The following is a 13,005-nucleotide window of genomic DNA, read 5'->3' as shown; positions in this document are numbered from 1 at the left end:
AGGATATGGAGAAGATGGTGCAAGAAATGTCGGAGCTACAAGCCCGAAAGATCGCACCATTGCAAGACTTGTCGTACTTGTGTTCTCAAGATGGATCACCATTGTCCCTGGACTCTGAGCTGTGTTGGTTTTGGAAACATGCCTCAGTTCATGAGGTTCCTGTTCTGGGTCCAGGTAACCACGGGGTTTGTGCTGGTGCAATTGTTTCTTAGACTTTCGGTCTATTGGCAGGATAGAGACCTTCCGGCATACCTTATATCTGTCAGCGAGTTGATATTTGTGGTTATACTGTTTTTATTGGACTTGCTTGTGTTTTTGTCAATTCTCGTTCTTTTCCTAAGATGTCTTTACCATATACTTTTCACAGGCATGACCCAGATTGAGAGTTGGGAGAAGGAGCGGCTGGAGTCGCAGATGAGGACCCCAAGATTATGGAGAAAGATCAGGGCCAACTATCTAAAGGTCCATGGCAAAAATCTCCCCGTCCTGACCTCCTGGACCAATACCGATTATGTTGAGCTTGACGATCTGGACACCAGTCCTGAGATCTCCGAGGAAGTCCCCCCAAACTTCTCCATTGATGATGTCATTTTCCCATACGACATCGGAATGTGGGCGAATCTAATTAACACAATGGGTCCTGTATATTGTTGGTTATGGCCCTGGGGAAAGCCCTCTGGCACCGGTACATGCTTTGAGGTCAACGACGAAGTGGAAGACCAGCTAGATCTGCCTTGGCCTCCGGATGCAGAGGACCAATTGAAAGAAGAAGTTGTACAGAATCTAGTGATAGACGCAGAGAACGAGGAGTATGTCGTGCGGCCGGATTTCATGAGAAGAAGCGAACTGGGCAGGACCAGATGGATGAACGATTTTGGCGAACGTCTTGAAGACTTTGGCGTTGATATTGATGCTGAAGGAGATGACGAACAGGTTCTACGGAATAGGGTGACTTCTACAAATCCTTCTGATGAAGAAGACTAGAAGAACATTGTCAACAAACTGCTTACATACTGCCTACATACATCAAAAACATCATAAAGATACGAATTATTGCTTACATATAATATACGTGTGCCAATCATATGATCCAAAGCAACAGTTGCAATCCAACTTGTCGTCAATGCACTCCTTTCTAAGCTGCGGGAGCTACTTCATCAGCATCCCCCATGGAAACGTCTTCGAGCGAAGGCTTATCATCAGGACGAATCTCGACGTCAACCTTCTCCAAAGTGTCATCTTGAGGCATAGTTGAGTCACCATCAACAGTAATATCAGCAGGATGGTGAGAATGGACAGCAGCCTCTTCCGGTTTGGCTTCGGCCAATGAGGTTGTTTCCGCAGTCTCAGTAACGGGCTCCTCCGGCAAAACCTCCTCAGGTTTAGGTTCTGGTTCGGTTGAAAAAGCCGAGTACTCATCACCGCCTTTTGTTGCCAGCAAATCAAACTTCTCTTGGAACTTGTGCTGTTCCTCTTCCTCAAGGTCTTTCTTCCAGCCGCTTTCACCGTCCAGAGCAGCCTTTAAAGCATCGAGCCTTTGGACTTGGGATTTGAACTTACCCAATTCAGCTGCATACACACTCTTTCTAGTGAACTCATCATATCCCTTGGGCTCAAAGAAGAGCTTATAAGTGTTCAAGTCAACCTTCACCTTTAGCTTTGAATCCGAAACACCTTCATATTCTGTGGTGTCATCATCGTCTTCGTCAATAGAGTTGCGCAAGAATGGAATCGAGATCTTCGAGGTAGGAATACCCTCCGTAGGATGTGACATGGAGTACGTGGTGAGATAGTAGTTCCACTCATCCTCCAAGGACTTGTTGTTCCTCAGAGTCAAGTCAGAAACGGCAACGAAGGAAACATCAACAGTATTCTTGGTTTCATTGAAAAGTATGTTGAACATGTTTTCTTCAGGGCCCATCAGCGATCTCACCTGCATACGATACAAGATTTGTTCCTTGGCCGTGGTCGAGCGTTTGTGACGATCGTCCACCATCAGGTCTATCATTTCTGATGTTCTGTGGTCAGTGACAATCGAATGCATGTGCTTCACAATTCCAGCAACAACCTTGTCCACAGTGAACAGCTTGAAGGCTTTGTTTCTGTAGCCTTGTCTCAAAGTTTCTTCAAACCATTGATGTTCCAGCTCACCTTCTATAAGTCTTTCAGAAAACTCCAAAACTTGGGCGTAAGAATCAGAACCGGTGAAGTTGATTCCCATATCTTCGAGGTTATGGGATATCAGGTCCAAATCTTTAGCAAATTGCACCTCTTTTCTCGACTTGATCTCGTTATCAACCTCATCATTCATGAGCTTGATTTCATACAGTCTCTCGTACAGAGCCTGCAAGTATCTGAAGAAAACGTACAGCGGAGTATTAGAGAAGAAGTTAAATTCCGACCTCTTTGCTGGGGCAGCACTGAGAGCCTTTTCAGAGCCAATAGTGTTCACCCAGGTCTTGGACGCCTCTTCAACTTCAGCAGGAACATCACCATTGACGTCGCCTTCTGGGACAGGGGAACCGGGAATGGAGTCATCAGATCCATCATCAGACTTCATGGTCTTTAAGCTCTTATTCTTCCTAAGGACGTCCTTCAAAAGATCACCATAACGACTGCGTTTTTTAGATTGAGACAAAGTGACAGAAGCAGTTTGAGCGCCAGATTCCTCGGATTCTAAAGCTTCATCCTCTTCTTTAGTGATTCTCTGACTGATCTCCGATTCAATGAACTCAGGAGACAACGCAAAGAAGGAGACGTAGAAGTCTTTGAGAAATGTCTCCAATCTTTCCTTATCATTAGCAGAATAGGTCGAAGAATGACGCAAGAAAACGATCACCAACTTCAAGATGTCCATCATGACATCAAAATCTTCAAATTTGTAATTCAGTTGCTCTTTTGGCTTTGCGGTGTACGGATTGAGCCTCTTCTGAGTCTGCTCCATCTTGATAGTACTGATTTCACTGACCAATTGTTTCGAGGTCAGAAGTTTCTTATCCGTTTGCTTGAATGTGAGTCCAAGATGGTCGAGAGATTTATAAAACACCTTTTGTTCCATTTCTCTCCAGACCTTGTTCCATTCCCTGTGGGATCTCTTCCACTCTTCGTCTTTCTGCTTGAGACGTTTCAACACAATAGGAACGGCAATGGCAGGGTTGTCATGAAGAGCATCAATGACTTCAAAACCACTGGTCTTATCGTAGATCTTTCTGATCACCTTTTTGTAGATAGTCACAGAGTTATGATTCAAGCCAGGTGGTAGTTTGAAACTCATCTTCTCCTCTGGGGTCATGTTGGCAATTCTGTTGGCAATGGTCTCTAGAGTCTGGATGGTTCTCAGATTAGCCTCCATGTAGAAGTCATATTCGTGCCTTTCTTCTTCAATACGGAAAAGAATCTCCTCATATTGGTTCTTCTTGTGTGCAACAAATCCAGAGTCTTCCGAAGCCCATGTTGGATGGCCAACCCATTCATCGTTTAACACCTCCCAACACATTTCATCTCTTCCAGAACAAGGCATATATGTCTCAGCCTTTGGAAGTAACCTATAACTTGGACCACACGATTTGCAAAGAGAGAGATCCATCTGGTGCTTCTTGAAAGTGATATTTTCAATGTGCAATGGCTTGTCCTCATACCCGACAAACTGTTTGAACCATTCGAATAGGTCTCTGTACTGGCCAATGAAGCCATCAACCCTCTCGATTAACGTCTCCTTATCAATGATATCATGAGAATACAAGTTGATCATTTTCAGGAACTCGTTGTAGGTTTGTTTGTTCGAAATGGCCCTCTTGACCTTGTCGAAAAACGAAACTTCCTCAGAAAGGGACGACCCTTTTGTGGAAGGTCTTACCGGTTCAGGAACACCAGGCAACATTGATGGGCTGTCGGATACATCTCTGGAGCGTCTTTTTGGAGAACCACGAACGCTAGAAACAGGAGGCTCTGGGAACGCCTGCTGTTGCTGATCATAGCCAACGGAAATAGACTTCTTCTTCTTCTCTTTACCTTGAATAACGGCAGGTGTGGGGAAGTTTCCCACAGGAGGCAACTGAACCTTTCCATAGTGGCTCTTATCGTAATACTCCATCTGCTGAGCTGGCTGGAACTCCATCTGTTGCGCGGATGTATCGGGTAGAAACTGTTTGAAATCGTCTAACAGATCAGGGGCATTTTGAAACAGCACAATAACCTGCTGGTAGACCTCATTTATAGGCTTCAGACCCTTCTGATACATCTGCAAATTTTCCAAGAAGTTCTTATAGATGTCTGGCTCGTTTGAAAATCGCGTTTTGATCTTGTTCACATACGTTATCGCGTGGTTGAACTCAACAGGAGAGCTGTCTCCAACAGGCTGCATCTCCTCTGAAGCATGCTGTTGCAAGTTGCCGTTCACGTGGTGCATTGGAGGCTGCTGGTGTTGTTGTGCCTCGGCGTATTGGCGGTAATCCAGTTGGGAAGGGGGAGGAGCCTGTTGTTGTTGCTGCTGCTGTTGCTGTTGGGACTGAGATTGTTGAGCCAGTGATCCCCATTTCTGCTCATAACTTAGTCCATCCAAAGCTCCTGAATCGTGTCTCGTCGTGGTGCCCATGGGCGTGGTCACTCTGATTGGATTGGGATCGGAGGGATCCAGAGAACACTCGATTCTGTAGCCAGGAGGCAAAAACGTGTTGAAGCCTTGAATAAGATTGGGATGACCCCTGAAAAGAGTCGAAACTCGGTCGATAACGCCTGGAGTATCGATGCTGGTAAAACATTTGCGTTAGTATCACCCGAACATGTGATCCTAGGACTGAAAATTTTCATCCTGCAAGAAACAATTAAATTCACTCACTTTTGACACTTGAAATCCTTCATAATATCCAGGAAGTGATTATACACGTCAGTTTGATGTTGAAACTGAACCTTCACCTGATCGAGATAAGATAGCGCATCCTTCACGTTCAAAGGCCTATACTGGGGGAGTGCCCCGGCACCGGTCTGTGGCGGTGGAGGCTGCTGGGCCGCTCCAGGAACCATTTGCGGTTGAACAGATTGATTGAGCAGCTTTTGGTGGTCTTGGATCAAGCCGGCGGGGCGATTGTCCTGAGCTGGTTGTGGCTGGAGAGCAGAAGTTAGCGGAGAGTTCACCGGGAGAATGGCAGAGCACTTTATAACTTTTTTCCAGCGGTAGTCACACAGTTGTGTTCATCGCTGCTCAAGCTCCTCGCTCGGCCAAAAAAATATTAAATATTTAAAATACTCACTGGATGCACAGAGCCTGGGTTGGAGATAGGAGGAATGCTGAAGCTCCCGTTGCCGATGTTGTTACCTAGGCCTGGAAGGGAGGGTAACGAATAGAATTGTTGACCTGAAATATGTTAGTTCAAAGAGCTGATTGGGATTGGAACAAGACAATCCGTCTGGTATCACACATCTAGCATTAAATTGTAGGCATAAAGCCAGATTAATGTAGAGCTTGTGACAACAAAGTTATCGCAGTAAAACGTACCGTTTTCCAAGGTAGACGGAGGGGGGAGAACGGGATGGGAAACCTGTTGACGACTGAAAGGGGAAAATGTCAAGTTAGTATTGCGGTCCAATACATCGTTGAAAAGCGACGGAAAAATCGGAAAAAAACCATGCATCAATGAAGGCACCCTCACAGTACCATCCACTTCGACGGTTCTAATAAATAGGTCTTCCACCCGAGGTTCAAAGTTCGACTTACGCAAAGGCTTGTCCCTGATCCTTATCATGCTCACGCGAAGCATGCCATGAATCTTGAGTAGACATGATTAATTCGCGAGGTATCCCCTGAAGAGCTGAAATCGAATAATCAATATATGAAGCTTCAGCAGAGCAATTTTTGAAACCTCGTTCCTCGATGGTCAAGGCTGGAGAGGTAGAAAAGCAGAAAACCTTGGAGGAGATAATCAGCTGGGCCATACCGATGAGGAAGCCCTGTGTGGGTGATAGAAAGTCCCACAAAAGCTGGACCCGGATTGGGTAATTTGGAGGGCACACACACAAGCCGCGCACTAATTTGGTGGGAGCACGCCTCTTAGACGTCGTCTTTTTGCCGTCGTCCAGCTTTATGCTGGGAGTCCGTCTACAGGACAGAACCAAGCTCGAATATATTCCTTTGGTAGGCAAAATTTCCGGAAATGAATGCCCCAGACAGATTTGAATTGTTTATATTACCCGATGGTGTTCCGAAGTAGGTATTCCTAACGACTTGTGCAAATAGCAAGATGACGAGACAGAGTACTAACTGCTTTTTTTCCTCAGACTAAAGATCACTCCTGACTCTAGAGTGCCAAATTGTATCATAGTCAAGTTTGAGAGAGAAGACCACACTTTGGCTAACCTATTACGACAGGAACTCATCAACGACCCAAAGGTTCTGTTTGCTGCGTACAAGGTTGAACACCCTTTGTTCGCCAACTTCATTTTGAGAGTACAAACCGAAGAAGGAATCAGACCAAGAGAGGCTCTGATGAATGCTTGCAACAGATTGATCAACAAATTGGGGTCGTTGAACGACAAGTTCAAGGCGGAATGGGAGCTGAAGTCGCTGCTGGCTGGGGGAGACAACGACGATTATGCTTTGTGATGGGGGAGGAGGAGTTAGGACAAGATAAATGTCCAGACGCTGTATACTAGAAAAGGAAAGAAAACTCGGAGCCAAATTGGAGAGGTATGAGAAGCCCAAGAAAGACACGGTGAATATGGATATAACGTACTATACACCACAATCTTTCGCCAGACTTTTGTATTCGGTTGAAAAACTAGAAAAATTCGAACTAAAACAGGAACTAAACTCAATTGAATAGGAATCCCTTTGTTGCATTTTACGGTATTATCTCAGGGTATTATCTTCTGCTTCAGCGCAGACTTGATCATCTCGTACTTGATGTCAAAGTACGAATCACCGGTCTCGAGAAAGTCCCCGTTGGCCAGGACCTCGCCTAAAGAACAGAGCTCAACAACCTTTTCGGGTGTAATATGGAACAAACATAGCCCTCCCTGCGATATCACGATCTTGTGGTGATCCGTGAAGTTGAACTGGAACGTGCCGTTGCTCAGCTCGAACATGATGTAATGGTCTTCCCTGGTGAATCGCCTCAGGAAGATATCTCTCGACCTCGTGAATCTTCTGAACTCTGACACATCAGAAAGATGGAGAATCATGTAGTTGCTGAAGAATTCGAATACCTCCATGTGCTGATCCAATTCCGGGGGAATCATGCCAGAGCTGTACTGCTGCATGGTCCAACCCTTCCTCTCATCTGCCTCGATATACATGATGTCGTCGGTGGGAAGGAACTTCACGACCGTGTGACCTGTGTCCGTGAAAAGAAGGCCCATGGCATTTGTTGAGAGCTGGTACGAGAACCCGTATCTGTTGGAGTAGTCCACCCATTTGTTCACCATCACTGGCTCACGCAGAGTGGTGGTAGTCTCGAACGACGCTTCCACCTTCTGCATATTATGCAACACGGTGTAGATATCCTCGTTCATCATCTCGTTCAGCTTATTCTCAAACGTGCCATTAAGCTCCTGGGCCAGCCTATTCCTCAATGGCTTGATCGCCTTTGGCGAGATCTCCTGGTACTTGCTCTTGGTGTTACCTGGAGACAGAGACTGTGGAAGCAGCGTCTTTGGTTTTTCGCTTTCCAGATCGGTCCTGAGGATTTCCACGGGCGTCCTCTTGTTGTCGTCGAAGCCCACACTCTGTTTCGCATTAATGAAGTTGATTCTGGACTCTTCGGTGGTGAGAAACTCGAGCGACTTGGGGGTCTTCCTGAGAGATTCCATGGTGATTCTGCTGGGGAAAAGACCTTCTCTGAACCAAGGACTTTCCAAAATTTCAGCTATCGAAGGTCTCTCCATTGGTGAAGGCGAAAGCAATTTTTTAATCAGCCTCACAGCGCTGTACGAGATCTGGTGAGAGGAGGGAAACTTCAGGTCGTTCGCCTTGATCCTCTCATAAATGACCTGAACATCTTTGTTCTGGAAAGGAGGCTTGCCAAACAAAAGAGCAAAGATCATGATCCCAATGGCCCAAATGTCCACCTCGAAACTGTGACCAACCTCTTTTCCACCAAGCACTTCAGGAGCAATATAGTTGGGAGTACCGCAGATGGTGTACCTCTTTTTGGTATCAGCACCCATGGAAGAAGCCAGTCCAAAGTCTCCAATTTTGAGGTTCATGTCGGGATCAAAAAAGATATTTCCCAGCTTCAAATCTCTGTGAATGATTCTTCTGGAGTGCAAGTACTTGACGGCTCCCGCGATCTGGACCGAGAAAAACCTCGCCTCGGGCTCGGTAATACTTTTTCTCGCCTTCAAGAGGTCCATCAACGACTGGTTGGGACATATCTCAAGAAGAATATACACGTTGATGTCGTCTTCGAAACAGTCGATGAACTGGACAATGTTAGGATGGTTCATCGATTTGTGGATCTTGATTTCCGAAAGCAACTTAGTCTTGGTCTTTTCCGTCTTGATCGAGGCCTTCGCAACAGTTTTGGCAGCAAAAATCTTGCCGGTTTCATCCTTCATTTGGAAACAACGAGCAAATCCACCTTCTCCTAGAAACAACCCTCTATGGTACCCACGTCCAGTCCTGGTACGGACTACGCTGGGCGGGGTCTTGCAAAGAGCAGAAAGCTTTTCCCTCTTCTTCTTCTTTTCCACTTCTTTTCCTTCGTAGCGCTGAGTAGTTGGTCTGACGATTTTCAGAGGTGTCTGAAACGCATTCGTTCTGGCATTCAAGTCGGCCTGGTTCAAGGCCTGGAGGGCCTGGTTGTTTGAGCTTGCCATTGTGGAAAACTGGCAGTATGAGCTCTGTCGGGTTGATCTGTTGTGATGAGTCTGAGAAAGAGAAACAGAAGAAAACTGGACCACTGGTGTATTTGCTTTTAGTGTAATTTGAAATGTCAATACGACAAGTGCATTATTTACCTATTGCTCGATTGAGCGGATGTTGATGTTTGTCCCGTTCGGGAATCATTAGCGAGGACACTACTCTCAAGCTCATATATCACGTGACTGGTGTAGTGTCCGAATCAACAGTGGGTAGCACACGCAAAAACGGGCCAGGGAAAACACGACACGAATCTTTCAGTGTTTGATACCCATCGGTATTTGACACGGTTGTGGAGACCTTTGTAGAAGGTGCAAAAAATGTCGAATTTAGACGATTCAAAATCGTTGGCGGACCTTGTGTCGCAGAACAAGAAGTCCAAAGTGAGAAAAGTCATTCTTTCGGACTCTGATGACGACCTTCCGTTAGCTATGATCAACACACAAGCAAGCGAGACGTCTTTGTCCTCTGAGGACGAGAAAGCGAAGCAAGTGAAGAAAAGAACCAAGAAGGAGTCTGGTGGGTTGCCCAACAAAAAGGCGAAAACTGCGGTTAGTAAAACCGAGCCAAAGACAAAGGTGAAGAAGGAGACCACAAAGACTGCCGTCAAGGCCGTCAAGGCTATCAAAGCAACCAAAGCAACCAAAGCAACAAAACCGACTGTAAAAGCTGCGAAACACATCCAGAAAATCAAAGATGAGTCCAAAGAACAAACTGCGGAACCCAAGGACACCTCCGAAGAAAAAGAGGAGGAAGAGGAGAACAGATGGTGGGAAGACGAAGACATGAATGGAGAGATCAAATGGGACAGCTTGGTTCACAACGGAGTTATTTTCCCTCCTCCATATGAGCCTTTACCCTCCAATGTGAAGCTGATCTACGATGGGAAACCGGTTACACTGCCTATAGAGGCCGAAGAGGTGGCTGGATTCTTTGGGGCCATGTTGGAGACAGACCATGCAAAGAACCCTGTTTTTCAAAAGAACTTTTTCCATGACTTCTTGAAGGTGCTAGAGGAAGCCGGCGGCTGCAAGGATGCAGATATCAAGGACTTTGATCTGTGTGATTTCAGCGACATGTATGCATACTTCGAGAAGAAGCGCGAAGAGAAGAAGAGCATTTCGCCTGCGGAAAAGAAGCTGATAAAGAAGGAGAAGGATGAGGCCGAAGAAAAGTTCAAGACTTGCTATTTGAACGGCAGAAAGGAACCTGTAGGAAATTTCAGGATTGAACCACCGGGATTATTCAGAGGACGTGGTGCTCACCCCAAGACTGGAAAGTTGAAGAAGAGAGTGATGCCCGAGGAAATTGTTTTGAATCTCAGTGCCGATGCACCCGTTCCTCCACCACCTGAAGGAAGGAATTGGGCCGAGGTCAGGCACGATAACAAGGTTGCGTGGTTAGCCATGTGGCGAGAAAACATCAGCAACAGTGTGAAGTATGTGAGATTTGGAAACAGTTCTTCGCTGAAGGGAATTAGTGACTTCAAGAAGTTCGAGAAGGCGAGAGAGCTCAAAAACCACGTGGCAGCCATCAGAGCTGATTACAACAAAAAGCTAAAGTCGGAGCTTATGCTGGAGAGACAGATGGCTGTGGCCACCTATTTAATTGATGTTTTCGCACTCAGAGCTGGTGGTGAGAAGTCCGATGAAGAGGCGGACACTGTGGGATGTTGTTCTTTGAGATTTGAACATGTTTTTCTGAAGCCTCCAAATGTTGTTGTTTTTGACTTTTTGGGTAAAGATTCCATCAGATTCTACCAGGAGGTCGAAGTCGACAAGCAGGTGTTCAAGAACTTGAAGATCTTCAAGAAGCCCCCAAAGCAACCAGGTCATGATCTGTTCGATAGACTAGATCCAAGTATCCTGAACAAACATTTCCAGAATTACATGCCTGGTCTGACAGCGAAGGTATTTCGTACTTACAATGCCTCGAAGACCATGCAAGACCAACTGGACTTGATTCCAAACGAAGGTACCGTCAACGAAAAGGTTGTGAGGTTCAACGCTGCCAATCGTGAAGTTGCCATTCTTTGTAACCATCAACGTACCGTGAGTAAAAACCACGAGACGGGTGTTGCCAAGATGAATGACAAGATCAAGGAGATGATCTGGCAGAGGATCAGGGCTAAGAAAATGTTGTTGAAGCTTGACGCCAAGTTGAAGAAGAAGGATCCTGCGTATTTTCAGGAAATTGACGATCTCTCCAAGGAAGACGAGGGAGCTCTTCAAAAACAATTTTTGGAGCGCGAAACTGAAAGAATCACGAAGAAGTTTGCTAAGGACAACGAGAAGTTGAAGCTGGAGAACGAAGCAGTCTTGCCCGAGTCCGAACTAAAGGAAAGACTAGAAAAAGTCAAGGAGTTGCAGAAGGAATTTTCCAAGGAGTTGTCTTCAGGCAAGCCTGAGGTTAAGGCAAACATGACCGTCGAGAAGTTGCAGGCTTTGATTGAGAAGCTAAACGTTAGAATTACCAACGCTACATTGCAACTGAAAGATAAAGAGGATAATTCCTCGGTCGCCCTGGGGACATCAAAGATGAACTACATTGATCCCAGATTGACCGTGATGTTCTCCAAGAAGTACGATGTACCAATAGAGAAATTGTTCACAAAAACTTTGAGAGAGAAGTTCAAGTGGGCGATTGAGTCTGCTGATGCCAACTGGAGATTCTGAATGAGGTGACGATCAAGGCATGTCACAATAAAACATACTAGATGAAACAAATAACGAATTTTAATCAAACCCCACAACAAGATATAATTCACTTAATACACCTCAGATATATCAAGGGTAGCGGCAATTAATATTTTCCGAGTTTGTCGCGTTCCCGTTTGAAATTTCAGGACGCGTCTATTATGCATATGTGCACCCCTTCAAGGCGCGCGCGCCTGCAGGCGGTGTTTTGTTAAGCGGCTGAAAAATTAGGATCTTGGATGGAAGTTAGAACGATGATGAAGGTCATTGAATACTCTTTGTGGATGATCTTTGTGGGTGTCTAGCCATTTTTGCATAGTTAACGAGAAAATCTCGAGCAATATGAATCAACAAGCGTTGCTAGTCCTGCTGCTAGCCTCCGGTGTTAGGGCTGCGTTGCCACGATTGACCACCACAGCCGATACCACTTCCACCACCTCCAAAAGCTCGACCACCACGGGCAAAACTTCGACCAAGACTTCAAACTCCTCGGATTCCTCGGGCACAACATCGTCCCGCACAACCAGCTCCTCCAGCTCGTCGACGTCAACGTCATACACTTTCACTGCTGAGGTGCCCTCGGAGTCCTCGCCCTTCATCCAGACCGATTCTGACGCGACAGGAACCCTCTTCATAATAGTCGGAGTGATCATTTTATCCGGTTTCCTCTTGTTCATGCTGTGGAGAGCGATCGCGCATTTTCGGTCCTGGAGAGCAGCGAAACAAACCGTCAAATTTGAAAAGATGTATCAATTTGGCAATACAAGTGCATTCAGTGATAACGATAGCATGCTCGCCTACGACTCGAGCGTTTTCCACCAGAAAGGAATTTTCAACAACAGCAATATCAGCTATATGGACGGTGAAAGTACCATCGGGTTGGACCACCGTTCGGTTTATTCGTTCCAGTCCAACTTCGATGACACTACTAGCTCCCAAGGAAGAACGCTGAAGAATGCTCTGACGAATAATAGTGCACTTTTGAACCAAGTGCCCTCGCGATCGAGAATATCTTATATTTCTCCCGTCAACGAACTCATAAAGCAACAAATGATGAACTTGAATCCGCCTCCAATGAGTGCAGGCAGTGATTCTAGTTTCAATATCACCACTCCAAGCTCAGCTTCTACGCCGAGAGCGTTAGAACGGCACGATGTACTAGGAGGGCCCAATTTCAGTCTGGATTCTGAAAAGAACTGGAGCAATTCCTACCATACTCCTGAACAGGGAAGTGGTACTCCAAAGGGTAATAAGCACAAACGGCCGCCGAGCGTGGTGCTTGACGAGCTTTTGAACGACAAGTTTGATTTTGACGAGAAAAATATATAGACGAGAAGAGAAGTGAACTATTGGAAGGCTTATGGTAGCATTCAAAAGCCTTTTCAAAAATAGTTTCATCTATTATAAGGATATAAGGAATTGGTGAGATCAATGCATGCATAGTAGAACTTTGAG

The 13,005-nt window shown here is 45.8% G+C and overlaps 7 protein-coding genes across 7 annotated transcripts; 5 read left to right on the top strand and 2 right to left on the bottom strand.

The window, feature by feature from the left end:
* Nucleotides 1–90: 90 nt before the first annotated feature.
* On the top strand, nucleotides 91–984 carry KUCA_T00002054001 (uncharacterized protein; the record flags this gene model as incomplete). Its single annotated transcript, XM_022604297.1, has 1 exon — nucleotides 91–984. The coding sequence occupies one exon, from the start codon at nucleotides 91–93 to the stop codon at nucleotides 982–984; it is 894 nt and encodes a 297-aa protein (XP_022458092.1).
* A 151-nt stretch (nucleotides 985–1,135) lies between these two features.
* On the bottom strand, nucleotides 1,136–5,022 carry KUCA_T00002053001 (uncharacterized protein; the record flags this gene model as incomplete). The annotated part of the gene is made up of 2 exons (XM_022604295.1): nucleotides 1,136–4,748; nucleotides 4,838–5,022. 2 exons carry the CDS (start codon nucleotides 5,020–5,022, stop codon nucleotides 1,136–1,138), a joined length of 3,798 nt encoding a protein of 1,265 aa, XP_022458091.1.
* Nucleotides 5,023–6,149: 1,127 nt separating this feature from the next.
* Nucleotides 6,150–6,598, top strand: KUCA_T00002052001 (uncharacterized protein; the record flags this gene model as incomplete). Its single annotated transcript, XM_022604294.1, has 2 exons — nucleotides 6,150–6,202; nucleotides 6,274–6,598. 2 exons carry the CDS (start codon nucleotides 6,150–6,152, stop codon nucleotides 6,596–6,598), a joined length of 378 nt encoding a protein of 125 aa, XP_022458090.1.
* A 28-nt stretch (nucleotides 6,599–6,626) lies between these two features.
* Nucleotides 6,627–6,818, top strand: KUCA_T00002051001 (uncharacterized protein; the record flags this gene model as incomplete). Its single annotated transcript, XM_022604293.1, has 1 exon — nucleotides 6,627–6,818. The coding sequence occupies one exon, from the start codon at nucleotides 6,627–6,629 to the stop codon at nucleotides 6,816–6,818; it is 192 nt and encodes a 63-aa protein (XP_022458089.1).
* A 31-nt stretch (nucleotides 6,819–6,849) lies between these two features.
* KUCA_T00002050001 (uncharacterized protein) lies at nucleotides 6,850–8,811 on the bottom strand (the record flags this gene model as incomplete). Its single annotated transcript, XM_022604292.1, has 1 exon — nucleotides 6,850–8,811. The coding sequence occupies one exon, from the start codon at nucleotides 8,809–8,811 to the stop codon at nucleotides 6,850–6,852; it is 1,962 nt and encodes a 653-aa protein (XP_022458088.1).
* Nucleotides 8,812–9,174: 363 nt separating this feature from the next.
* KUCA_T00002049001 (uncharacterized protein) lies at nucleotides 9,175–11,529 on the top strand (the record flags this gene model as incomplete). The annotated part of the gene is made up of 1 exon (XM_022604291.1): nucleotides 9,175–11,529. One exon carries the CDS (start codon nucleotides 9,175–9,177, stop codon nucleotides 11,527–11,529), a length of 2,355 nt encoding a protein of 784 aa, XP_022458087.1.
* Nucleotides 11,530–11,892: 363 nt separating this feature from the next.
* On the top strand, nucleotides 11,893–12,879 carry KUCA_T00002048001 (uncharacterized protein; the record flags this gene model as incomplete). Its single annotated transcript, XM_022604290.1, has 1 exon — nucleotides 11,893–12,879. One exon carries the CDS (start codon nucleotides 11,893–11,895, stop codon nucleotides 12,877–12,879), a length of 987 nt encoding a protein of 328 aa, XP_022458086.1.
* Nucleotides 12,880–13,005: the final 126 nt, after the last annotated feature.

This window comes from Kuraishia capsulata, genomic scaffold (genome assembly GCF_000576695.1).
Source record: "Kuraishia capsulata CBS 1993 genomic scaffold, Kuraishia_capsulata_scaffold_2, whole genome shotgun sequence".
In the NCBI taxonomy this organism is placed as follows: domain Eukaryota; kingdom Fungi; phylum Ascomycota; class Pichiomycetes; order Pichiales; family Pichiaceae; genus Kuraishia; species Kuraishia capsulata.
Note: the sequence above shows the minus strand (reverse complement) of the source record. Positions and strands in the feature narration are given on the sequence as shown.